The 25,937-nt window shown below is 44.0% G+C and overlaps 1 protein-coding gene across 1 annotated transcript in view; it reads left to right on the top strand.

Moving 5' to 3' along the window:
- The first annotated feature begins 4,958 nt into the window (after positions 1-4,958).
- The window catches only part of CCDC12 (coiled-coil domain containing 12), a 35,188-nt gene continuing 14,209 nt past the window's right edge, over positions 4,959-25,937 (top strand). Inside the window, exons 1-2 of the mRNA XM_067470408.1 lie at positions 4,959-5,074; positions 25,099-25,172. Of these exons, the coding sequence (XP_067326509.1) occupies positions 4,979-5,074; positions 25,099-25,172 (170 nt within the window). The 5' untranslated portion in view covers positions 4,959-4,978. The remainder of the gene's footprint in view (positions 5,075-25,098; positions 25,173-25,937) is intronic.

The raw sequence follows: 25,937 nt of genomic DNA, 5'->3' as shown, positions 1-25,937 counted from the left end.
TGGCATTATTTATTTACTGAAGTGGGACTTCAGTGTTTCACATCCTCATGATCAACTCAAAAATGAATTCGATTTTTCTCCACGAGGCTTATTGCCAGATGAGTGGGCACGCACACTGCCGTGGCTGATGTCAACATCCAATTAAAATATATATATTTTAATTTTAATGTACTGTCAATATTTTAAAATAAATTAAAAATTAAAAATTATGAAACCCAATCAATCCATCAAGCGAAAATAAATTCCCCTCCTTCCCTGCTCGATATATTGGATTAATTAATGGATCCAAAAGGCAGATGGTGAACTGACAAAGACATTTTGAAATGTGACAGCTTGAACAGAGTTCAGTGCAACAGCTTCATGTCCTCGGAATTGTATGATTTCTGTTCCGAAATAGAAGATACAGCATGTCTGCTCTGACAAGTTTCGTGCCAAGTTTGGTTTTTGGAAACAGGATAGGGAAAGCCTCTTTTCCTAGCAAGGAATACTGAGTTTCTGCGCTCAGAGGCTTGGACTTCAGCTCCCATCAACAAGAAAGAAAGCAGGACTTTATAGACGTGAGTCAGGGATTATGGGAGTTGGAGTCCCAAACGTTATCTCAATGTTTCCTAACCTATTGGGGCCCCTGGTGGTGCAGTGGGTTAAACCACTAAGTTGCTAGGAAAAAGGGTTTATATATCTGTGGAATGACCAGGGTGGGGCAAAGGACTCTTGTCTGCTGGAGCTAGGTGTGAATGTTTCAACTGACCACCTTGATTAGCATAAAATGGGCTGACTGTGCCTGGAGCAAATTTTTGTTGAGAGGTAATTAGATGTCCCTGCCTGTTTCCTCTCTGCATTCAAAGCACCCCTGACAGATGGCCATCCAGCCTCTGTTTGAAAGCCTCCAGAGAAGGAGACTCCACCACACTCACAGATGCAACCCCATTGGCCTTCTATGCCTGACTAAAACTCCCAGGACTCCATAGCATTGAGACATGGCAGTTAAAGTAGTGACACACTACTTTCCTACTATAGCAGGAATGCACCCAGAGAAGGCTACAGACTATGGGAAACTACAATTCCCAGACCATTCCCAGGATCCCATAATAGCATTTTGCTGTTGCAATTTTAGAGTTTTTTTTAATACTGGTAGCCAGATTTTGTTCATTTTCATGGTTTCCTCCTTTCTGTTGAAATTGTCCACATGCTTGTGGATTTCAACCCCTTTTCCTAGTTCCAACAGACCTCACTATCTCTGAGGATGCTTGCCATTGATGCGGGCGAAACGTCAGGAGAGAATGCCTCTAGACCATGGCTATACAGCCCGAAAAAACCTACAACAACCCAGTAAGTACAGTTAAACAGGAATAGAAATGTCCTGTTATTTACTTCAAATTAGATTCCGTATATATGAAAACACAAGAATGGCCATCAGACTGGAAAAAATCAACTTCTATCCCCATACCAAAAAAGGGAAATGCGAAAGACTGCTCAAACTTCCGTACAGTGGCCCTTATTTCTCCTCATGCCAGTAAGGTAATGCTCAAGATCCTGCAAGGAAGACTCCAGCAAGACATGGAGCGAGAGTGGCCAGATGTTCAAGCTGGTTTTAGAAAAGGCAGAGGAACCAGAGACCCGATAGCCAATATTCGCTGGATAATGGAGAAAGGCAGGGAGTTTCAGAAAAACATCTATTTCTGGTTTACTGACTATTCTAAAGCCTTTGACCCTGTGGATCAGAATAAATGGTGGCAAGTTCTTGGTGGGAAGGGCATCCCAAGCCACCTTGTCTCTCTCCTGAGGAATCTGTACAAGGACCAAGTAGCAACAGTCAGAACTGACCACGGAACAGGAGACTGGTTCCAGATTGGGAAAGGCGTCCGGCAAGGCTGCATACTCTCACCCAACCTATTCAAGTATGCAGAACACATCATGCAATGTGCGGGGCTCGATGAATGCAAGGCTGGGGTGAAAATTGCTGGAAGAAACATTAACAACCTCAGATATGCAGATGACACCACCCTGATGGCCGAAAGCGAGGAGGAGCTGAGGAGCCTTCTAATCAAGGTGAAAGAAGAAAGCGCAAAAGCTGGGTTGCAGCTAAACGTCAAAAAAACCAAGATTATGGCAACAAGAATGATTGACAACTGGGAAATAGAGGGAGAAAACGTGGAGGCAGAGACAGACTTTGTATTTCTAGGTGCAAAGATGACTGCAGATGCAGACTGTGGCCAGGAAATCAGGAGACGCTTCCTTCTTGGGAGGAGAGCAAGGACCAATCTTGATAAAATAGTGAAGAGTAGAGATATCACACTGGCAACCATGATCCGCATAGTTAAAGCAATGGTATTCCCCGTAGTCACCTACAGATGTGAGAGCTAGACCACAAGAAAGGCTGAGCGAAGGAAGATTGATGCTTTTGAACTGTGGTGTTAGAGAAAAGTTTGAGAATGACTTGGACAGGGAGAAGATCCAACCAGTCCATACTTCAGGAAATAAAGCCCGACTGCTCATTGGAGGGAAGGATAGTAGAGGCCAAGATGAAGTCCTTTGGCCACATCACGAGAAGATAGGAAAGCTTGGAGAAGACAATGATGCTGGGGAAAATGGAAGGAAAAAGGAAGAGGGGATGACCAAGGGCAAGATGGATGGATGGCATCCTTGAAGTGACTGGATTGGCCTTGAAGGAGCTGAAGGTGGTGACGGCCGACAGGGAGCTCTATTGTGGGCTGGTCCGTGAGGTCACGAAGAGTCGGAAACGACTGAACGAATGAACAACAAAGATTCCATATATTGCAGTGTAGATGGAGCCCAAGCTGTGTGCCGTCAAGTCGTTCCTGATTTAGAAAGACTCATGGTGAGATTTCCAAGGAAAGCTGTCTTTATTTATTGGACATAATATGGAAATGCACCACGGCTGTTGTCAAGGAAAGGTTCAAACTTGGAGGGGCGGTGGATTTCCATCTGGTTTGGGATGCATAGTACAAAAGGAAATTCCTCAGTGGGTGGAAGGCAATTGTTTCCCCATGTGGCTCCGTCTCACGCTGTTCTTGCTCAAACTTCCAAACTCCATGGATAAATATAGCATTGCGCATGAGGCTCTTTGTGTATGATGTTCACCGCATGATACACAGAAAGCCCAAAACGTAGGAGTTGTTTTGCTGTGCCTTCCTTCTTTTCGCGTCCTTCTGGAGCCCTTTGGAACATCCCCGTGGTGCTATAAATGGATGTGAAACTTGCAATGCAATTTTGCGATGCTATTTTGAGCCTGATTAGGAAATGCAGCAGCTACACTATCTAATTAATGCACTTTGGCTTGGTATCACTTGAACTACGATGACTCAAAGCTATGAAGTCATGAGAGTTGTAGTTTGGGGAGACATCGGGGCCGTTCCGTGGTTCCCAAGCATTGAGTCATGCGAGTGGAAGCGGTGCCAAATTGCATCAATGCTACCATGTAGATGCACCCAAGGGCAGGCCTGCATATTCATGAGTCTCTTGCAGAAAATCTCTCCAACATCCAAGTAATTTATTCCTGGGAGAAGCCTTTAATCTGCCCTTCATCCTGGCTGTCACTTCCAACTTTGGTCTGGATTCGTCATTATTCCAGTTCTTGGCACTGACGCCACGATTGCCGCCTCTTTGCTTTGAAGCCGGCTTTGCACCATCGCTGCTCAATTATTCAAAGCGCAAACATCTGGATGGAAAGGACCCGACCTTGGGAATGGTTTGCACATCTATTTTTCTATCCCTTCTGGGCATGACATTATGCTCTCCTTTTCCACGGTTTGATATCCACAGTTTGATGCCCACACTGTAGAATTAATGTAGTTCAATACCAATTTACCTGCCATGGAATCCTTGGAGTTGTAGTTTAGCATGACATCAGGAAATGCTAAAAGCCATGTAAAGCTGCATCTCCCAGGATTCGATCACACTGAGTCATTGGAGTCAGAGCAAGATCAAACTGCATTAACTTTACAGTGTGGATGCACCCTACCTCCTTAGTGGGAAAGGAAAGTAAAGATTTCCTTTGACTTCTTTTGCTGCCTTATCTCTTCGGGAGAGATAAAGCAGGGGTATAAATAAACAAATAATAGTGGGTTGATGTAGTGTTTTTTTGCGCTATATAGTCCAAGAAACTTTGGATTCATCTGTATATACTGAAGAATGAATGAACGAATAAATGATAACTGCCACGTCTCAATAGCATAAGAATCTTGGGAGTTGCAGTTTTCCAAGGTCCAATAAACTTTGGGTCCATCTACACCATAGAAAGACGAAGAAGAACAACAACAGCGACAACAGCCACATCACAATGCTATGCAATCTTGGAAGTTGTAGTTTTCCAAGGACCAGGAAACTTTGGGTTCATCTACACTATAGAATGATGATGATGATGATGATGAAGAAGAAGAACAACAACAACTGCCACATCTTGATGCCATACAATCTTGGGAGTTGTAGCTTTTGAAGGTCCAAGAAGCTTTGGGTCCATCTACTCTGTAGACTGAAAGTTAATTAATAATAATAACTGCCATGTCTCGATGCCATAGAATCTTGGGAGGTGTAGTTTTCCAAGGCCCAAGAAGCTTTGGATCCATCTATATATACTGTAGAATGAATGAGTGAATGATAACTGGCACGTCTCAATAGCATAAGAATCTTGGGAGTTGTAGTTTTCCAAGGTCCAAGAAACTTTTGGTCCATTTATATGGTAGAATGAATAATAATGATGATGATTGGGTTGTTGTAGGTTTTTTCGGGCTATATGGTCATGTTCTGGAGGCATTCTCTCCTGACGTTTCGCCTGCATCAGGATTCCTATGGAGAGTGCAGTGTGCTTTTGGTCCTAAGAGACATCGATCGATGCCCTCGGCGCTCCGCTCGCCACCCCTCTCCGCGGCATAGATGGATCCAATCGATGTCTCGGCGCTCCGCTAGCTCTCCCCGGGCGAGTTCTCCGCGTCGCGCCTGCGCAGTGTGGTCGGGCAAGATGGCGGCTCCGCCGGGGGCGCTGCACGAAGAGGCTCTGAGGCGGAAGGAGCGCCTGAAGGCCTTGCGGGAGAGGACCGGGGCGGCGGCGAGGCAGGCGAGTGGGGGGCTTCCTTGGGGAAAGGGTGTATTAAGGGTTGGGGGGGGGGGGTTAATGAAGGGATTTAGAGTCCTTGGGCCCCGGATGTAAGGCCTTCCAAGGCAAGTGAAGGCCCCTTCATAGAATCCTAGAATCAAAGAGTTGGAAGAGACCTCCTGGGCCATCTAGTCCAACCCCATTCTGCCAAGAAGCAGGAATATTGCATTCAAATCACCCCTGACAAATGGCCATCCAGCCTCTGTTTAAAAGCTTCCAAAGAAGGAGCCTCCACCACACTCCGGGGCAGAGAGTTCCACTGCTGAACGGCTCTCACAGTCAGGAAGTTCTTCCTCATGTTCAGATGGAATCTCCTCTCTTGTAGTTTGAAGCCATTGCTCCATTGCGTCCTAGTCTCCAGGGAAGCAGAAAACAAGCTTGCTCCCTCCTCCTCCCTGTGGCTTCCTCTCACATATGTATACATGGCTATCATATCTCCTCTCAGCCTTCTCTTCTTCAGGCTAAACATGCCCAGTTCCCTAAGCCGCTCCTCATAGGGCTTGTTCTCCAGACCCTTGATCATTTTAGTCGCCCTCCTCTGGACACATTCCAGCTTGTCAATATCTCTCTTGAATTGTGGTGCCCAGAATTGGACACAATATTCCAGATGTGGTCTAACCAAAGCAGAATAGAGGGGTAGCATTACTTCCTTAGATCTAGACACTATGCTCCTATTGATGCAGGCCAAAATCCCATTGGCTTTTTTTGCCGCCACATCACATTGTTGGCTCATGTTTAACTTGTTGTCCACGAGGACTCCAAGATCTTGTTCACACGTACTGCTCTCGAGCCAGGCGTCCCCCATTCTGTATCTTTGCATTTCATTTTTTCTGCCAAAGTGGAGTATCTTGCATTTGAAGAGATTTGAAGAGAAGCTGAAGAGATCAAGAGAAGGTGGCGAGACTATACAGAAGATCTGTATAGGAAGGATAATAATATCGAGGATAGTTTTGACGGTGTGGTGAATGAATTAGAACCAGACATCCTGAGGAGTGAGGTTGAAGGGGCCTTAAGAAGCATTGCTAACAACAAGGCAGCAGGAGACGACGGGATCCCAGCTGAACTGTTTAAAATCTTAAAAGATGATGCTGTCAAGGTGATGCATGCCATATGCCAGCAAATATGGAAAACACAAGAATGGCCATCAGACTGGAAAAAATCAACTTATATCCCCATACCAAAAAAGGGAAATGCGAAAGACTGCTCAAACTTCCGTACAGTGGCCCTTATTTCTCATGCCAGGAAGGGAATGCTCAAGATCCTGCAAGGAAGACTCCAGCAATACATGGAGAGAGAGTTGCCAGATGTTCAAGCTGGGTTTAGAAAAGGTAGAGGAACGAGAGAGCAGATTGCCAATATCCGCTGGATAATGGAGAAAAGCAGGGAGTTTCAGAAAAACTTCTACTTCTGCTTCATTGACTATTCTAAAGCCTTTGACTGTGTGGATCATAATAAATTGTGGCAAGTTCTTAGTGAGATGGGCATCCCAAGCCCCCTTCCCTCTCTCCTGAGGAATCTGTACAAGGACCAAGTAGCCACAGTCAGAACTGACCACGGAACAGGAGACGGGTTCAAGATTGGGAAAGGCGTCCGGCAAGGCTGCATCCTCTCACCCAACCTTTTTAACTTGTATGCAGAACACATCATGCGAGGATGTGCGGGGCTTAAGGAATGCAAAGCTGGGGTGAAAATGGCTGGAAGAAACATTAACAACCTCAGATATGCAGATGACACCACTCTGATGGCCGAAAGCGAGGAGGCGCTGAGGAGCCTTCTAATCAAGGTGAAAGAAGAAAGCGCAAAAGCCGGGTTGCAGCTAAACGTCAAAAAAACCAAGATTATGGCAACAAGAATGATTGACAACTGGAAAATAGAGGTTGTTAATGTTTCTTCCAGCAATTTTCACCCCAGCTTTGCATTCCTCAAGCCCCACACATCCTCGCATGATGTGTTCTGCATACACGTTAAAAAGGTTGGGTGAGAGGATGCAGCCTTGCCGTACACCTTTCCCAATCTTGAACCAGTCTGTTGTTTATTTATTTATTTACTTTGCTTGTATACTGCAGTTTCTCAGCCCGTAGGCGACTCAACGCGGTTCACAACAGAGCAAAAAGACAGTCATATCAAAATAGCAATAACAATTTAAAACCATGAGAGCATAATATACAAGTAATGGCTCATCAATAACAACACAATAGAGTCTCGTAACTAGAATCGTGATCCAACTCGTCGTCTATAATTCCGTTCCTATATTCATCATATTCATTGCACTGTTTATCTGAATGCCTGTTTGAACAGCCAGGTTTTTAATTTTTTTCGAAACACCATTAACGTCGGAGCTGATCTTATGTCCATGGGAAGGGTGTTCCACAGCCGAGGGGCCACCACAGAGAAGGCCCTGTCTCTTGTCCCCGCCATCCGTGGTTAGTTCTGACTGTTGCTACTTGGTCCTTGTATTATTTTCTTTCTTTCTTCTATATATATAAAAATGCTCTGTGCATAATGAGTACCTTAAAAACAAAAGAACCAATGAATGAAATCACACCAAATTTGGCAACAAAATGTCTCACAACACAAGGAGTGACCATCACTCAAAAAATATGATTTTTGTCATATGGGAGTTGTAGTTGCTGGGATTTATAGTCCACCTACAATCAAAGAGCATTCTGAACTCCATCAATGACGGAATGTAACCAAACATGGCACACAGAACTCCCATGACCAACAGGAGTCAGGAGTCTTGTGCTCCAGAACACTGGTAGAGTTTAGGGAAAAATGGACCTTGATGTTTGGGAGTTGTAGTTGCCTGGATTTATAGTTCAGCTCCAATCAAATAGCACTCTACCAACAATGACATTGAACCAATCTTGGCATACAGAACTCCCACGACCAACAGAAAATACTGGAAGGGTTTGGTGGGCATTGACTTTGAGTTTGGGAGTTGTAATTCACCTATATCCAGAGAGCACTGTGGACTCAAACAATGATGGATCTGGACCAAACTTGGCACAAGCACTCAATACACCCAAATATGAACACAGATGGAGTTTGGGGGAAATAGACCTTGGCATTTGGGAGTTGTAGTTACTGGGATTTATAGTTCACCTATAATCAAAGAATGTTCTGAACCCCACCAACGACAGAATGGGGTCAAACCCACACAGAACTTCCATGACCAACGGAAAATACTCAAGGTCATCCAGTCCAACTCCCTTCATCAGGGCAAGAAAACGTAATCAAAGCCCTCCTGACAAAGAGCCATCCAGTCATAGATATAGATAGATAGATATGATTCACACACAGTGAGATATAGTATCATAGATTTGAAAGGGACCCCTAAAGAAGGATAATTATATGTTGCCTGTTCCAGAGTAGGCAAACCAGACCATCTCCACATCAACACTGACAAAGAAACAGCAAGAAATACAGTTTATCCACAAGCAGAAAGTCATTACATAGATTAGAAACCAACACTTTCTCATTACTTTATTTTCCAGATCAACAGACTGGGCCACAGCAACACAGAGTCCCCTTCGGGGTGAGAAGGACAGCATATAAATGCCGCTAATAAATAAATAAATAAATAGAGGGAGAATAATGGTCTTTGGGCTTTATAATGTCAGGATCGTAGAGCGGAAGGCCATGCTAAAGTGCCGGAACTTAGGTATTAAAGGGCCAATTCTTTGGGACTACCTAATCAAAGGCACACAGACATCCCTACTTCGCGGATTTTTACTTTTCGCGGGTGGCCCTGGAACATAACACCCGCAATAAATGAGGGAACACTGTATAAGAAATGTAGCTTGACATTACTTTAACTACTCGACATAGTGATATGTAATCATGGGAATTGTGTTTTTACAAAGTCTTGAGCTTTCACTGTCAATGAGTGCTGTGCCACTTCTGAATACTCCTAACAGAGCCCATTGCGCAACATAGGCTGCATCCACACTGTAGAATTAAAGCAGTTTGGCACTACTTTAACTGCTGTGGCTGAATGCAATGGAGCCCCATTTTCTTTTCTTACTTGCTGGAGGGAGGCAAAGGAGCACAACTATAAGAAGGCTTGGCTCTGTGGGGAAACTCCATTGCTTCTCCAGCTTTCCTTCTTCCTTATCATGGAGCACCAATAAGATTTCCATAATATTCAAATCTAATTTTCACGATGTAATCTGGGTTGCGCACCAGAATCGCGTAAATACGGTGATTCGAAGGAGGAATGCCCTGGGGTCACTCTCAGCGGAGGCTGCTTCCTGTCTTCCTTGTCATTGTTTGTTTCAAAGCAGAGAAGGGTTGCTCTGCTCCGTCCGAAGCCTTTTGTCTTTTAATTAGGAAGAAAGATGATCGCCGAAGCTTTGCCGGCGTTCTCCTTGCCGCCGGTGCCCCTGAGGAGCTACGGCCCTATGAATTATCCATGATGAGAATAAAGTGATATGTCTGGCCCATCTGGCAAGATAAACCGCCTGCCCCACAGCTCATGCTTTATTAATAGTGCAACTAATATAGTTTTTTAGCGGCTACGGAGGGAAAAAAATTCCTTCAATGAGGAGGCTGGATTCCGGGAGTTTGCTATGCTTTGCTTTAGAGAAACAGCATTTGGACTGATGCAATTGGTGGGTTTTGTGCAAGTCCTATTGGAATAAATAGTTTTTGGAAATATAATTCCTATGTAGCAAGACCCATGTCATTCTGGAAGCCATATCTGTGGCTTCACTTGGTGGAGGAAATGGTTTCTAGGCATTCTCCAGGTCCTCCAGGAATTTCTATGTCCTCCAAAACAGCTGCCTGGTGGCGCAGCGGGTTAAACCACTGAGTTGCTGAACTTGTTGTCAAAAAGGTCAGTGGTTCGAATCTAGGAAGCGGGGCAAGCTCCTGCTGTTAGGCCCACCTTCTGCCAACCTACCAGTTGAAAATATGCAAATGTGAGTACTGTATATACTCGAGTATAAGCCAACCCGAATATAACAATAATAATAAAAAGAGTGAAATAATGAATGTGGCAATAACAACAATTATACAGTAAAATAATAAATGTACAATAATAGAGTAAAACGATAAATGTAACAATAATAAATAGAATAAAATAATAAGTGAAATAATAATAATAATAATAATAATAATAATAATAATAACAAGAGAGTAAAATAATAAATAACCTTGACTCGAGTATAAGCCGAGGGGGACTTTTTCAGCCTAAAAAAGGGCTGAAAAACTGAAAAACTTCCCGGTGGATGTCAGGTGGTGCAATACCAGCTAAGCAGTGTAATTTCTCCAGTGGTGTAGGGCGCAGACAGTGGTGTAGGGTGCAGATTTCTGCTGTTATGGGGGCTCTTTATACTTTCATCCAAGTATAAGGTGGAAGAGATTTTAAGAGGGAAATTGATTTTTAAAAAATGCAGATCCTTTGAAATTTAAATCCGTTTTTCCAAAAGCAAACATTAAAAAATAACTAAAATTACTTTGGTTAAAATGATACCTGAATTTAATGTTATAGTCTGGTGCAGTAAAGTTTTCCTAATCTCTTAAACAGAAAGCGCAATCCTCCCTTGGAAAAAAACAAAAACACCCAACCTTGCCTTGATAGGGTTAAGCACTTTGAAACCCAATGAAGTTGGGAGAGATTTAGGCGCATGCTTTGGTTTCAAGTAGCAGAGCAAAGAGTGCTTAAACCTTTCCATGGAAACCGGCTTGTTTAACTTTCCTCAGATCTTATCTGTGGAAGACAGAATTAGGATTCAAGGTGACCGTAGCAGACCAAAATAAAGTGGGTTTAAGCAGGAATAAATGTGATGAATTGCATTATGCATGAATGCGCATGCATATGAGATAGGAGGCACATCGCTAGGCAGCAGTACAGCCGGACTCCATATCCACAAGTTCTGTATCCATAGATTTAATCATCCATGACTTGAAATTATTTAAGAAAAAAATCCTAAAGGCAAGAAAAAAAATCCTTTGATTTAATATGAGAAGCACCGTTTTACTGTGTATATTGAGTATCCATGGATTTTTGTATCTAAGGGGGGTTCTGAAACCAACCCCAGCAGGTATAAAAAGATCTTGGGGTCTTCGTAGATCCCAAGATAAATATGAGTGTGTAGCATGAAACAGAACAAACCCGTGCAATTCCTAAAATACTAGCATTTCTTTTATGGCTTTGGTCAGACCTTATGTTTTATGAGAGACCACTGAAAGAGTTGGGTACAATTACGTTTGGAGAACAGAAGGTAGAGAGGTGACATGATAGCCATCTCTAAATACCTGAAGGGATGTCATGTAAAAGGTGGAGTCAGCTTCAAAGTACATGGAGCAACAGAATCACGAGAAAAGACATTCCTCCTAAACAAGCCCTATGAGGAGCAGCTTAAGGAGGTGGGTATGTTGAAGAAGAATCATAGAATCAAAGAGCTGGAAGAGACCTCATGGGCCATCCAGTCCAACCCCATTCTGCCGAGAAGCAGGAATATTGCATTCAAATCACCCCTGACAGATGGCCATCCAGCCTCTGTTTAAAAGCTTCCAAAGAAGGAGCCTCCACCACACTCTGGGGCAGAGAGTTCCATTGGTGACTGGCTCTCACAGTCAGGAAGTTCTTCCTCATGTTCAGATGGAATCTCCTCTCTTGTAGTTTGAAGCCATTGTTCCATTGCGTCCTAGTCTCCAGGGAAGCAGAAAACAAGCTTGCTCCCTCCTCCCTGTGGCTTCAGAAAGCTGAGAGGAGACATGATAGCCATGTATAAATATGTGAAAAGAAGTCATAGGGACGAGGGAGCAAGTTTGTTTTCTGCTTCCCTGGAGACTAGCACACGGGACATTGGCTTCAAACTACAAGAAAGGAGATTCCATCTGAACATTAGGAAGAACTTCCTGACTGTGAGAGCCGTTCAGCAGTGGAACTCTCTGCCCCAGAGTGTGGTGGAGGCTCCTTCTTTGGAGGCTTTTAAACAGAGGCTGGATGGCCATCTGTCGGGGGTGCTTTGGATGCAATATTCCTGCTTCTTGGCAGAATGGGGTTGGACTGGATGGCCTACGAAGTCTCTTTCAACTCTAGGATTCTATAAACATTAGAAATAATTCATATACTGTTCTGTTGTGGAGATTTATTTACTTAGGCAATCCCTCGTTGTCCGAGTATGATGGCCTTCCAAGCGTAGTTGTCTTGATGGTGGATACGTAGGTAGCTGTTTAGCCCTATTCTTGACTTGCATGTTCTTCTCCACTGAGGACATCGATTTCCAGATGGAAGGCAATCCTGGTCAGGGTTGACTTGATGAGTCTTCCTCTTGGCACATTTCTCCCTTTTGCCCTCCATTCGTGCCTCTTTGAATTCCTCAGCACTGCTGGATACAGCTGACCTCCAGTTAGAGCATTCAAGGGCTTCCCAGTTTTAAAGTTAGCTTTAAGCCCATCTGTCAATCTTTTTTCCTGTCCACCAATATTCCTTTTTCTGTTCTTGAGATGGGAATACAGTAACTGCTTTGGGAGACGGTGATCGGGCATTCAGACAACGTGGCTAGTCCCACGGAGTTGATGGCATAGGAGCATCGCTTCAATGCTAGTGGTCTTTTCTTCTTCCAGCACGCTGACATTTGTCTGCCTGTCATCCCAAGAGATTTGCAGGAGTTTTTGGAGGCACCACTAATGGAATCGTTTCAGGAGTTGCATATGATGTCTGTAGACAGTCCATGTTTCGTAGGTGTATAGCATGGTTGGGAGGACAATAGCTTCATAAACAAGTACCTTGGTCTCCTTACAGATGTCCCGATCCTCAAATATTCTCTGCTTCATTCGGAAAATGCTGCGCTCGCAGAGCTCAGGCGGTGTTGTATTTCAATGTCAATGTTGACTTTTGTGGAGTGGGGAAATGGTCAACATTTTATAATGTTATGCCATTAAGCTGTATTTCTGGCATTGCAGAGGGATTGGCTGGTGACTGCTGGAAGAGCGCTGGTTTTCTCAGGCTGCTTTAGAAGTGGAGTGGACTTTCTTGCTTTATGCCAAAATTCCATGTACACCTTTCAAGCAAGGAGTTGGATGCCCTTATAGTTCATTCCAGCTCTTAGATCCATGATGCTAAGAATTCGCCCAGAGAAGGGTGACTCTAAATTGTGAATATTCTGGAAACCGGGCATTGTAAGGAATGAATTATTTAGCCTGTAGATGAGAGGACTAAAAATGGAATATCAGTAATCTTCAAATACCTAAGCTGTCAGATGAGAGATAGAGCTGTTGTGCTTTCTAATGTCTCAGAAATTGGACCGACAGAGGAATGAAAAGGAAGGATGTTTTGGGGAAATTGTGATGTTTGCCAAAGTGGCATTGATGTATTTCCTTCTCCACAGAAACACCCTTGACTTGTCCGCAGGTCATATAAAAATCCACAATTTTGGCCCCAAAACCTGTCCTTGAATTATACATGGGGTTGGCTTATACATGAATACATACATTAACTCTTCTCTGGGCTAGTCAGTGACCTATAGTTATGAGGATGACACATATGAAAACACGGTCTGTTTGAATGGCCCTGGGGATGATGGGAGTTCCAGTCCACACAGCCTTCAAGGTACCATGTTTTGAGTTCAAGATGACCATCATTTCCTCTGATGCAGTGGTTCTCAACCTTTCTAAAGCCATGACCCCCAAATAGAGTTCCTCATGTTATGGTGACCCCCAACCATAAAATTATTTTCATTATTTTCATTGCTACTTTAGAACTGTAATTTCACAACTGTTATGAATCATAACGTAAATATCTGATATGCAGGCTGTATTTTAATTGTTACAAATTGAACCTAATTAAAGCATAGTGATTAATCCCAAAAACAATACGTTTGAGGAATATGGACAATGGTTGATGGGATTTGCAGTACCTTCAACTGATTCAGCTCTGACTTCCACAGACCACTGAGACCCCCCCCCCCTCAAATTACAGAACTGGACCAAACTTGGCACAGAGAACCCACATGACCAACAGAAAATACTGGAGGGGCCTGGCCGCTATTTCGGGAGTCGGAGAGGGTGGGGCCAAAGGAGGCAACCTCGTGACCCCTCTGAAATGGCCAGGCGACCCCTCGGGGAGTCGCGACCCCCAGGTTGAGAACCGCTTGTCTGATGGGTGGCTATTTCTAAGGTTTTCACCAATCTCTTTGGTGGGAAACAACTTCTAAACCAGCGGTTTCCAATTTTATTTCTTGAACAGCCCCACAAAAGCAGAATTTAATGGCACCTTTCCCCATCCTTTGCAAACTGATTTCTTGGAAATGAGGCGTTGTTTGGAGTTGAGAAACTCAGGCCCGCACTTTGCTCTTTGCAAAGATTGTAGGAGGTGTTGGGGAAGTGACAGCTCGGAAGGCTTGCACTTGTATTTTTAAACCTGTCGGCGCCAGTCGGTACAGTGGTATAAATAACAGAAAGTGGAAGGGGATTAATTGCAGATAACAAGCGCTGAGCCAGCCCAGAAGAGGAGGAGGGTTTTCTAAACACTTTCTGCAAGTATTTGGGAAATGTGGGATTCATCGCAGAGTATGAATGTGGGATTCTTCCTCTGTCACTGTGCCATGGCAAGCTCTTTACTTAGTGCGCTGGTCTTGGCTGTTTCCCCCATTCTTGTATTTACTTTGGAGGATTTCTTTCTTGGAACCAAAGATGGGGAAATAGTATTTCCTTTACACCAGGCAGGTGCAGCGGGTTAAAGCTGCTGAACTTGCTGACTGAAAGGTCGGCAGTTCGAATCCAGACAGTAGGGTGAGCTCCTGCTGTTAGGCCCGGCTTCTGCTAAACTAGCAGTTCAAAAACATGCAAATGTGAGATCAATAGGTAATGCTTCTGCGGGAAGGTAACGGTGCTCCATGCAGTCATGCTGGCCACATGACCTTGGTGGTGTCTATGGACAATGCTGGCTCTTCTATGGACAGTGCGGTCTATGGACAATGCTGACTTAGAAATGGAGATGAGCACCACCCACCAGAGTCAGACACAACTAGACTTATTTCAGGGGAAACTTTTATCTTACCTTAGACCAGGCATGGGCAAACTTCGACCCTCCAGGTGTTTTGGACTCCAACTCCCGGCTGTTGGGAATTGTGGGAATTGAAGTTCATAACATCTGGAGGGGTGAAGTTTGCCCATGCCTGCTTTAGACCTTTTCTCTTCTTCATGGAACCCACAACTTGTGGGACGTATAGACTATCAGGTGATGGGCAGCGTGGCATAATGGCAGGCAGTATGATTGCCCATTTAAGAAACCTTCCAATTTAGCAGAGTTTTGGGGTTTGTTTACATTGGACAGAAACTCAAATTGACGCAGAATTCATGCCTGATTTCAATATCCAGGACCTTCTGGGGATGATCTGGACCCTGGGAGTTGTAGTTTTACAAGGTCTTTCACCTTCCCTGCCAAAGAGTGCTGGGGCCTCACCAAACTACAACTCCCATGAACCCATAGTGTTGCATTAAAGTGATGTAAAACCTGCATGCATTTTATAGTATAGATCAGTGGATCTCAACTGTGGGTCCCCAAGTGTTTTGGCCTAGAACTCCCAGAAATCCCAGCCAGTTTACCAGGTCTTGGGATTTTTGGGAGTTGAAGGCCAAAACATCTGGGGACCCACAGGTTGAGAACCACTGGTATAGATCCATTGTTAGGTCTATGAAATCTTATGCTATCAGCTGCTTTCTCTTGGACTCAAAGGTTGCTGTGAGATATATTTGCGTATTATACCTGGCTTGATTCTGAAAACAGAAGTCAACAGGAGAAAAGCCATTTTAATTTGCCTTTTCCTCTCCCTAAGAAGGATTTTCTGCAATTCGAATTCATCTTTGTTGGATTCCTGACCAAGTTCCCCTCTTGTTTCCAAGCTTATCTTCCACACGATAACAGCAAGGACTGGGGGTTTCACAGTTCCTTTTTGTGCAAAATAGAATTTTTTTCAAGGATCTTCCGGTTTGGAAAGGGCAAACGAAATGCGTGATTAAAGTCTGCTTTTATTTTTAGTTAAGATTCGGCTTGGAAGCTGTGCTATTTGAACTTTCCCTTGTTGAACAGCAATCCTTTCTTCTAAACTCGCCGGAGATCGTAGTGTTTTGTGTGTGCGTGTGTGTGTGTGTGTGTGCTTTTTAAAACATTTATAAAAAGATGGAGCTCAGGGAAACTAGGCTAATGATCAACTCCAAAAACGCGCCGTTAGATTTGTCTTGCCCCCGCTTGGGAATGCTTCATTAGTATGGGCAAAACATGCCATTTACATCTCCAAACAGCTCCCTGATGTTTTTTTTCCCTGAAATTAACCTGCTTGTTCTATAAATTTTCCTTCTGACTTAAATATTGTCGTGGTAAATAGCCTAAGTTTAAAAAAAAGGGCAGGCGAGGAGCTTGCAAGACTGGATATTTCTAGAATTTGGACCATTTGCTTTTCAAGTAGGGGAAAAATTGAAATTAATCACAGACCACTCTGGTTGGCTTATATATTCAAAAGGAAAGGATTGTCATTTCTAATTGTGAATGAGAGAGAAATGGTTTCTTCATTTCTCCTTTTTGAAACACTAGCTGTACCTGCCACGCGTTGCTGTGGCCAACCTTCCCTCTTTCTCTCCTTCTTTTCCTCCTTCCTTCATTCCCTCTTTCCTTCCTTCCCATCTTTCCTTCTCTTCTTCCTTCCTTCTCTATCTCTTTCCTTCCTTCCCCCTTTTTCTTTCTCTTCTGCTGTCTCTCTTTTCTTCCTTCTCTCTTTCCTTCTTTCCTTCCCTCCCTCTTTCTCTGAATCTTCCCCCTTCCTTCACTCCCTCTTTCCTTCCTTCTTTCCCTTTTTTCTTTCCTTCTCTCCTTCCTTCCTTCTCCAACTTTGCTTCCTTCCCCCTTTTTCTTTCCCTCCCTCTCTCTCTCCTTTCTTCCTTCTCTACCTCCTTCCTTCCTTCCTTCCTTCCTTCTCTCTTTGCTTCCAAGCTGCCTTCTCCCTTTCCTTCTTTCTTTCCTTCCCTCTTTCTTTTCTTTTCTTTCTTCTCTCTTTCCTTCTTTCCTTCCCTCCCTCTTTCTCTGAATCTTCCCCCTTCCTTCACTCCCCCTTTCCTTACTTCTTTCCCTTTTTTCTTTCCTTTTCTCCTTCCTTCCTTCTCCAACTTTACTTCCTTCCCCCTTTTTCTTTCCCTCCCTCCCTCTTTCTCTCCTTTCTTCCTTCTCTACCTCTTTCCTTCCTTCTCTCTTTGCTTCCATGCTTCCTTCTCCCTTTCCTTTCTTTCTCTCCCTCTTTCTTTTCTTTCTTTTTTTTCCTCCCCTTCCCTCCCTCCTTCTTCCCTTTTTTCTGTATTGTCATTTAGCTTTTTGTCATTTACCTTTTTGGGGCTTTTAAAATCCCTTCTGCTGTGTTTTTCAGTGTTTTTATGAGTGAAGGACATACATTGGGTTGTTAGGTGTATTGTGTCCAAATTTGGTGTCAATTCCCCCAGTGGTTTTTGAGTTTTGTTAATCCCACAAACAAACATTATATTTTTATTTACATAGATACGAGGTGAAAGGGTAGAACAGCTGAGGCTGAGGGGTTGCAGTTCAAATGCATAGAGGAGCTGCTTGGATTTTGTAAATTTGGGGGTTTGAGTCTCATTTAAAAGAGAGGGAAGATGGGTATTCATAATGTCAATAATAATAATAATAATAATAATAATAATAATAGAAGACCTGGTGATGGTTCTCGAATGGAACTCTGAAGAAGGAGTCAGAAGGCCCGATTCTTGCAGCCCAGGAACAAGCCATCAGAACCAATGCCATTAAGGCCAGGATTGAAAAATCAGTGGATAACCCAAAATGCAGACCGTGCAAGGAAGCTGATGGAACCATGGATCATCTCCTCAGCTGCTGCAAGAAAATAACATAGACGGACTACAAACAGAGGCACAACTCTGTGGTCCAAATAATTCATTGGAACTTATGTCACAAGTACCACCTGCCAGCAGTAAAGAATTGGTGGGATCATAAACCTGCAAAGGGAGTGGAGAATGAACACGCAAAAATACTGTGGGACTTTTGGATCCAGACTGACAAAGTTTTGGAACACAATACACCAGACATCATGATTGTGGAAAAGAAAAAAGTTTGGATTATTGATGTCGCCATACCTGGTGAGAGTCGCATTGACGAAAAGCAACAGGAAAAACTCAGCCGTGATCAGGACCTCAAAATCGAACTGCAAAGGCTCTGGCATAAACCAGTCCAGGTGGTCCCAGTGGTCATCGGCACACTGATGGCCGTGCTAAAAGATCTCAGCTGGCATTTGGAAACAGTAAACATTGGCAAAATCACGATCTGTCAACTGCAAAAGGCCACCTGACTTGAATCTGTGCGCATCATTCAAAAATACTTCACACAGTCCTAGACGCTTGGGAAGTGTTTGACTTGTGATTTTGCTGTGTCATGGTGTTTTTTTGTGTCAGTATAATAATAATAATAATAATAATAATAATAATTTTAAAAATTACAGATTTGGCAAAAGCTCTAAGATGTATGTTTGTTTATTTCCTCCTTCAACTTTCCTACGGTTCCCTTTGCAAGAGGATGCAAATTATTTTGAAATTAGGTAGTAGCGCTGGTACCTCGTCTTGAGTCACACAGAGAGGCGGGAAATAAATGATTTATTAATAAACACATTATTAATTATTATCATTAATAAAGAGATTGTGTATGAATACATTATGATGATGATAATGTATTGTACAACACCTCCCTTCTCAATAGAGGAAATAGCATTTCCTATTATTACAGCCCTTCAGAGAAGTCTACAGAAACGGTTGTTGTTGTTGTGTGCCTTCACATCATTTCCAGCTTATGGGCAACACTAAGAGTTTCCTTGAGGCTGGGAGCGTGTGATTTGCTTAAAATCAACCAAAGGGTTTCCATGTTCTACAAAAAATAACTTGTAGGCTCATATACAGGATTTGACCTTGATTCCTAGTAAGCCCCTTTTAACTCATAGGAATGTTTTATCATTTTTATTGTTAATGCTGTTTACTTGTGTTTTGGTTTATCTTGTTTGTCTGTATATTGATTTGTGTATTATTATTTGCCCTGAGTCCCTTGAGAGATGGGGTGGGGTACAAATAAAGTTGGTTGTTGTTGTTGTTGTTTTGGTTTCCCCCCCTGAAAAGCTGCAGGCTAGAATGTCCAGATTCAGAGTGTGGGGAAAAGTGCCTTTTGAACTAACACTCCCAGAATCCACCAAGTTGGGGATTCTGGGGGTGTCAATCCAAAATGAAGAACCTTCCCCAAGCCTGAAAGAACTGCCAAGGAATTCCAGGTAGTATAAGTTATATTTTAGGAGGATAGAATTCCTGAGATCTCCATGAATCAAACACACACACACATTGTGTTTTAAAGAGGGGGTAAAACATCAAAATGACTTATTTTCTCACTTTCATCCTCTCCATGTTCTGGTCCAAAATCTGAGTGATGAGAAAATCCCAGGGAGCTCTTTCATTTTTTGGAAGCTCCAGAAAGGAAATGTGCAAAATGCATTTGTCATCTGTTGGGGATCCTTTGAACGGATTTTCCTGTTTTTTGGCAGAGGGTTGGACTGAATGACCCATGAGGTCTCTTCCAACTTTATGATTCTATGATGAGGTCCAACCCACTTCTGCCAGAGAGGTCCAGGCTTCCAAGATTGCATGAAGACCCGATCCCCAATCAAAAAGACGTGAACAGGAGCATCCAAAGGGATAGGAAGATGGGACAGTAGATACTTGTTTAAAGAAGAGAGAATAGAGGTGAGAGAAGATAATCTTTCCCTAATACTATCGGACCCTGTCTCGTGCAGATGGGCAGCTTTCAGAGGAACCTGTGAGGAAGGAAAAGGTCTACCATATAAAATTTCAAAAGGACTCAGCTTCAGCCCCTAATCCTAGTCAAGGCGAGGGGTGGGGGGGGGGGTGTCTCTGGCTACGGCAGGTTCGTTTCCTGGCAAAGTTTTACTAACTGTCTCTTGATGGTCTGATTCATTCTCTCCACCTACTCACTGGCCTTCAGATGCCAGCTGGTATGCCATCTGATCTTGAGGGCTGTGGAGATCTGTTCGATCGTGGAGATGAAAGAGGCCCCATTGTCCAAAGAGATGCAGATGGGCAGTCCACAAACACCAACAAGTACATGAGCTTCTTACTAGCTGGCAGTTTGGCGAAGTCCACCTGCCATACCTGGTCTGGCTGCAGCTCAGTTCTGGCCGCCTCTGGGTCTTTAGGTTGTTCTTAAGGCACAGCAGGCAGCAACGACAAGCTCAGATGGACTCCTGGACCATGTGAGGACCATTGAAGAGGGTCGTCAAGTGTTCAACCATTGCATAATGACCCCAGTGGGTGCTCTTGTGGAGTCGATGGGCGACTTCTCGCATCAGAGGGTCCGTGAGCAGTAGACGACCATGACCATCCTTCCACCAGCCCCCCTCCTGTGTTAGACCCTACTTGTGAGCTAAGTCGTCATCCAGTGTCCCGTACACCACATTCATCTTGACCTTTTGGGCTAGGTAGTGAATGGAATAGACATGCCGCATTATCACGGGGTGTCTGCACCCTACACCACTGGAGAAATTACACTGTTTAGCCGATATTGCACCACCTGACATCTGCCGGGAAGTAGCAGCCAATAGTTAAAGGACCAAGGCAGTGACATCTTCATCTCATCCCTTGTTTGGGTATCAGCCAGCGCGTCAATGACTTAAATCAAGAAATAGTTTTCTAAGATCTATAGAGACACTCGCTGGAACACCTCAGCAAGCGAGAGTCCAAAAGTGGCAGGCTCAAACCCAGAACCTCAACCAATGGCTGATACCAAATGAGAGACTCCCCCCTGGGCACACAGAAGTCTGGGCGACTTGGAATGCGCTGAACAGACTGCACTCTGGCACCATGAGATGCAGAGCCATCCTTAAGAAATGGGGCCATAAAGTGGAATCCACGACATGCGAGTGCAGAGAAGCGCAAACCACAGACCACCTGCTGCAATGCAACCTGAGCCCTGCCACATGCACAAGGGAGGACCTTCTTGTGGCAACACCAGAGGCACTCCAAGTGGCCAGATACTGGTCAAAGGCCATTTAATCAACTACCAATCTCACAAATTTTGCATTTTGTCTGTTTGCTTGCTTTGTTTCTGTTAGAAATGTAATATAATTGACTGGTTGCCCTGACACGATAAATAAATAAAATACTTTCTGGATGGTGTGTTCATCAATAGTCGAGTGGGATTGTCTTGGAATTGGAGCTGTTTGCACCGAAATCTGACCACAATGGAATGGATGATGCCAGTTCTTGACTCCCATCATATGATGGCGAATCCCCACCATAAATTTCTTTCATCTCATCGAACGTCTCCTTGGGTGTGCGGCCTTTCAAGGAAAGGAACTTGAGGACTGTGCTGTATTCCACTGGGTTTATTATCAAACCTCACACCACGTCAGCATCTGTACAACCAAGACCATTATCAATTCTGAGTTGTAAATTGGCGCATAAACTAGAGAGACTTATATCATGACACATGTGCAGTTTCAGCGTCCTGTGATAAATAGAAGTGGGTCAGGGGAAATCTTTAATGAACGCCCCTCGTACCTTGCCAGATAATTTAAAGGCATGTGTTTGTGCGTGAGTGTGTGTGTCCTTCAGATGTCCTGGCACTATATAGGACTTCATAGATCATCACAGCACTTGGGACTGTGCCCTTGAATTGAATGCCTCCTTCTGTGGCCTTTTACCATTGCATTGACTAAGTGGCAGCGCTTTGATAGAATGGTAATTTCCTTTCTTTTTGTTTGACTCCGCGTCTTCTGCTAGAATTGTGCAACCTTGGTCTTTCACTTCAGAAGCCTGCCTCCATTTTGCCCCAACTTACCTGCCTGTGTTCCTGTAGCAGAGGGAACGGATGCTTTATTGATTTGGAGCGCTGAGGGGTATTTGGGTTTTTGAAGCCCTGTCCCTTGCCTCTTTGTTTTTTTTCTTTTCCCTGTGTGCCTGGAGCCATAATATTCCGGCTACGACTTCCATCATTTCCATAGCAACCCTCAGCGGAAGATTATGGCTTCAATGACTTCAATGAGGAGTGAGCGGCGGCTTTAGAATTCGCTCCCGGGCAAGATGGGGAAAACAGTGGAAGAGATAAGCACATTTGCTCCGTGTAGGATGTCAGAAAGATCTTTAAATCCTGCATGTCCTGACAAGAGGACTGTGAGAGGAAAGTGGGCGTTTTCCCGTCTCTTCTTGCAAGCGTATTCCTGCAGAAATTGGGAAGCAAAATACACACTCACTGGGGTTAAGGGCACAGGGAGCCCTGCTAAAGTGAACATTGCAAACAATAAAATTGCTTTGTTTATTTATTTATTGTGTCAGTAGCAACCAGGCAGTTGTATTACATTTTTAACAATTTTTTTAACAAACAGACAAATAGAGTTTGCAAGCCTGGTAGTTGATTAAATGTCCTTTGACCAGTATCTGGTCCCTTGGAGTGCCTCTGGTGTTGCCGCAAGAAGGTCCTCCATTGTGCATGTGGCTGGGCTCAGGTTGCATTGCAGCAGGTGGTCAGTGGTTTGCTCTTCTCCGCACTCGCATGTCATGGATTCCACTTTGTGGCCCTATTTCTTAAGATTGGCTCAGCATCTCGTGGTGCCAGAGCGCAGTGTCATACAGTATCTTGTCTTGGTTGCGGCCACCTATTCAAGTATTGGACCCCCTGGTGACGCAATGGGTTAAACCCTTGTGCTATCAGGACTGAAGACTGACAGGTTGCAGGTTCGAATCTGGGGAGATTGCGGATGAGCTCCCTCTGTTAGCTCCAGCTCCCCATGCGGGGACATGAGAGAAGTCTCCCACAAAGATGATAAAACATCAAAACATCTGGCAGAGGACCATCGCTTCAATGCTGGTGGTCTTTGCTTCTTCCAGCACGGTGACATTTGTCTGCTTGTCCTCTGGGCAACGTCCTTGCAGACGGCCAATTCTCTCACACCAGAAGTGACTTTAGTCTCAAGTCACTCCTGATATGAAAAAAAAAATCAAGTATTATCCAGGGCTGACCCTGCTTAGAGTCCAAGGTGAAGCAGAGTATGCCTAGGTTTACTCAAACATGTGGGTTGCAATGGAAATGATGGAAGTGGCAGTCCAGAAAATTGTTCTAGAATTAAACCTTTAGTTTTTTAAAAAACCTGCTGCCCAATAATGCAATTCAGACTGGTAGTTTGAGCATCACTGTTTTGGAGGATTGATTCAATTACATAAAAAAGGTTCCCTCTTATGCCGCCCTTCTATAGGGCATCTGCTGGGTCTTTCTCCTGACTCTGGCCTGTTGCTTGATTTGAACCCGGTCGAGGAACGGCGATAATGAAAGTATAGCAACTGAAAAGCACAACCGCTCTGCACGTCCCGTTTGCCACCGCAGAGCTCATTCATTTCCCCCTTGCTGCGTCTTGCCTTTACAATTTCTTTTGCTCGGGCAACTCACAGCGGAAAATTGCAGGGAAAGAGAGCACTTTAGGAGCGAAATAAGATTTAAGCCCAAGCACCGAAGGGTTGCAGGTGCAGCGTGGACACCATTGATGTGCAGTTTTTGTGGCCTGCCTTGTATATGCCTTTTCCTTTCCAATCAACAAAACTCCAGGCCTGATGCAGTCTTTTATTTACTTTAGTGGTTCCCAACCTTTTTTTAAACCAGGGACCACTTTCCAACATTAGTACCGAAAGGGTTACCAATACGTTTTTTCTCAACTTTAGATTCGATTTGTTTATTAAGGGAGGTGATTCAGAAAATTGCATTGGATAGACCACATCAGCTCTAGTTTCTGATACAGAACATATGCCATCCAGTTGTTGGCATCTACTTGCCCACAGAAAACCTTATTTAATAAGCCTCGGCAGGCCTGTAGCGAGAGGGTGGTTTTAGGGGTTCAAACCCCCCCTGAAATGTTTCAGATTTTTTTTTTAAAAAACTGGTTTACTCATGAATTTTAACTGGTTAACCAAATCCCCATGTTAAGTCTATGAGATGCAAAAAATTAAGAGTCCCTCCAGAACTGCAAGCACGATCTCAAGCAAATATTGACAATTTATTCACACTGTCATTACTTGCAGCAATAGCTGATGTAGCGAAGCAACTAAGTTGGGAGTGTGCATGTTGAATGCTCTCATTAAGGAGGCCAGACTTGGTGGAGGTGGTTGACAGGGACGGAGCTGCAGGCTATGGAAGGCTGCTCTGCCCCCTGCTGTGCTCTTTGCTTCAGCGTGAGCTAGGAGGCAGGTTTCAACCCTCCCCCCCGGCCGAAAATTTCAACACTCCCCCTCCCCCCGAAAATTTCAACTCCTCCCGAAATTTTTTTCTGGCTACGGCCCTGAGCCTCGGCACTATTTATTTATTATTTATTTATTTACAGTATTTGTATACCGCCCCTCTCAGTCTTCCGGCGACTTGAGGTGATTTACAATTTACAATGTCCAATCTTGTAGTTGATTCCATTCTTTTGTCCGTTACTCAGAATTTGCAAATGCCTGCTCGAATAGCCATGTCTTGAATGCTAAAAATGAAGAAGCCGATCTAATCTCCATAGGAAGGGCGTTCCATAGCTGAGGGGCCACTACTGAGAAGGCCTTGTCTCTCATCCCTGCCAACCGTGCTTGTAATGATGGCGGGACTGAGAGCAGGGCCTCTCCAGATGATCTTAAGGTCCTTGAAGGTTCATAAGGGGAGATGCGTTCGGACAGGTAAGTTGGGCCAGAACCGTTTAGGGCTTTATAGGCCAAGGCCAGCACTTTGAATTGTGCCCAGTAGCAGACTGGCAGCCAATGGAGCTGGCGCAACAGGGGGGTTGTATGCTCCCTGAGGATTTCACGAGACCAGTCACTGTTGTTGCAACTGTGTAGTAACAGTGAGCCCATGGACCATATTTTAGTTCTTCTGGACCATTGGTGGTCCATGGACCACAGTTGGGAACCACCTATTTACACGAATTCTCCATCTCTTCTCTCACCAGAACAAAGAGGATGGTGCACCTGAGGCCAAACAGTCCAGAAACGACAACGAAGAGGAAGAGGCACCAAAACACAAGTAGGTTTCTGACTATTCTCTACAGCTGGGATAGGGGTGGGAATCTTCACAAATGTCATTCTTGCAGGCAACAATGAATATTTTTATTATTTATTATTTGCATTATTTCTACCCCGCTCATATCAGCCCGAAGGCGACTCAGAGCGGCTGAGAATGGATTCAAAACTCTCTTTTTATCCAAGAGAGTTTTGAATCCATTCTGTTTGGAACATTGAGTTTGGAACTCATGATTTCCCCTCCAAAAGCCTGAATGTGGCTTTTTATTTGCACAGAAAATGTCATTTAATGGACCAAAAGTTACATTTCCCTCACAGGAAACTTGGTTTCTGCACCAAAAATGGCATTTTATGCATGTTTTTCTCCCTCACATGGAATAAATCCTAAGCATAGCCTGATTTGAGGAACGCATATTTTCAGCTAGCATATTTACCTATATTCCTGCCATCCCTAATCCAGCCTAGCTCCATACAAATTTGCGGCTGCAAATCTGGAGCCAAGTTTTGGTCTGAGGAAGGAAAAACCAGCTTGTTTATAAGGAGGAAATTAGCTCTTCCTGTTAACGAGGCAACAAGGAAAATGAGCTGCGACATGTCATGTTACGTGATCCCAAAGGTGGTGAATAATGAATGCCCTGGATATTGTCTTCCTTGTTCTCTGCTGATCAGGGCGAAATGTGGAGCACGCAATGAAAATGAGGACCCCAAGTGGCTGGCCATTGTCTTCTTCTCAGCATAAGGAATAAGAGGGAATAGAAGGCATGCTCAT

This window comes from Anolis sagrei, chromosome 6 (genome assembly GCF_037176765.1).
Source record: "Anolis sagrei isolate rAnoSag1 chromosome 6, rAnoSag1.mat, whole genome shotgun sequence".
Classification (NCBI taxonomy): domain Eukaryota; kingdom Metazoa; phylum Chordata; class Lepidosauria; order Squamata; family Dactyloidae; genus Anolis; species Anolis sagrei.
Note: the sequence above shows the minus strand (reverse complement) of the source record. Positions and strands in the feature narration are given on the sequence as shown.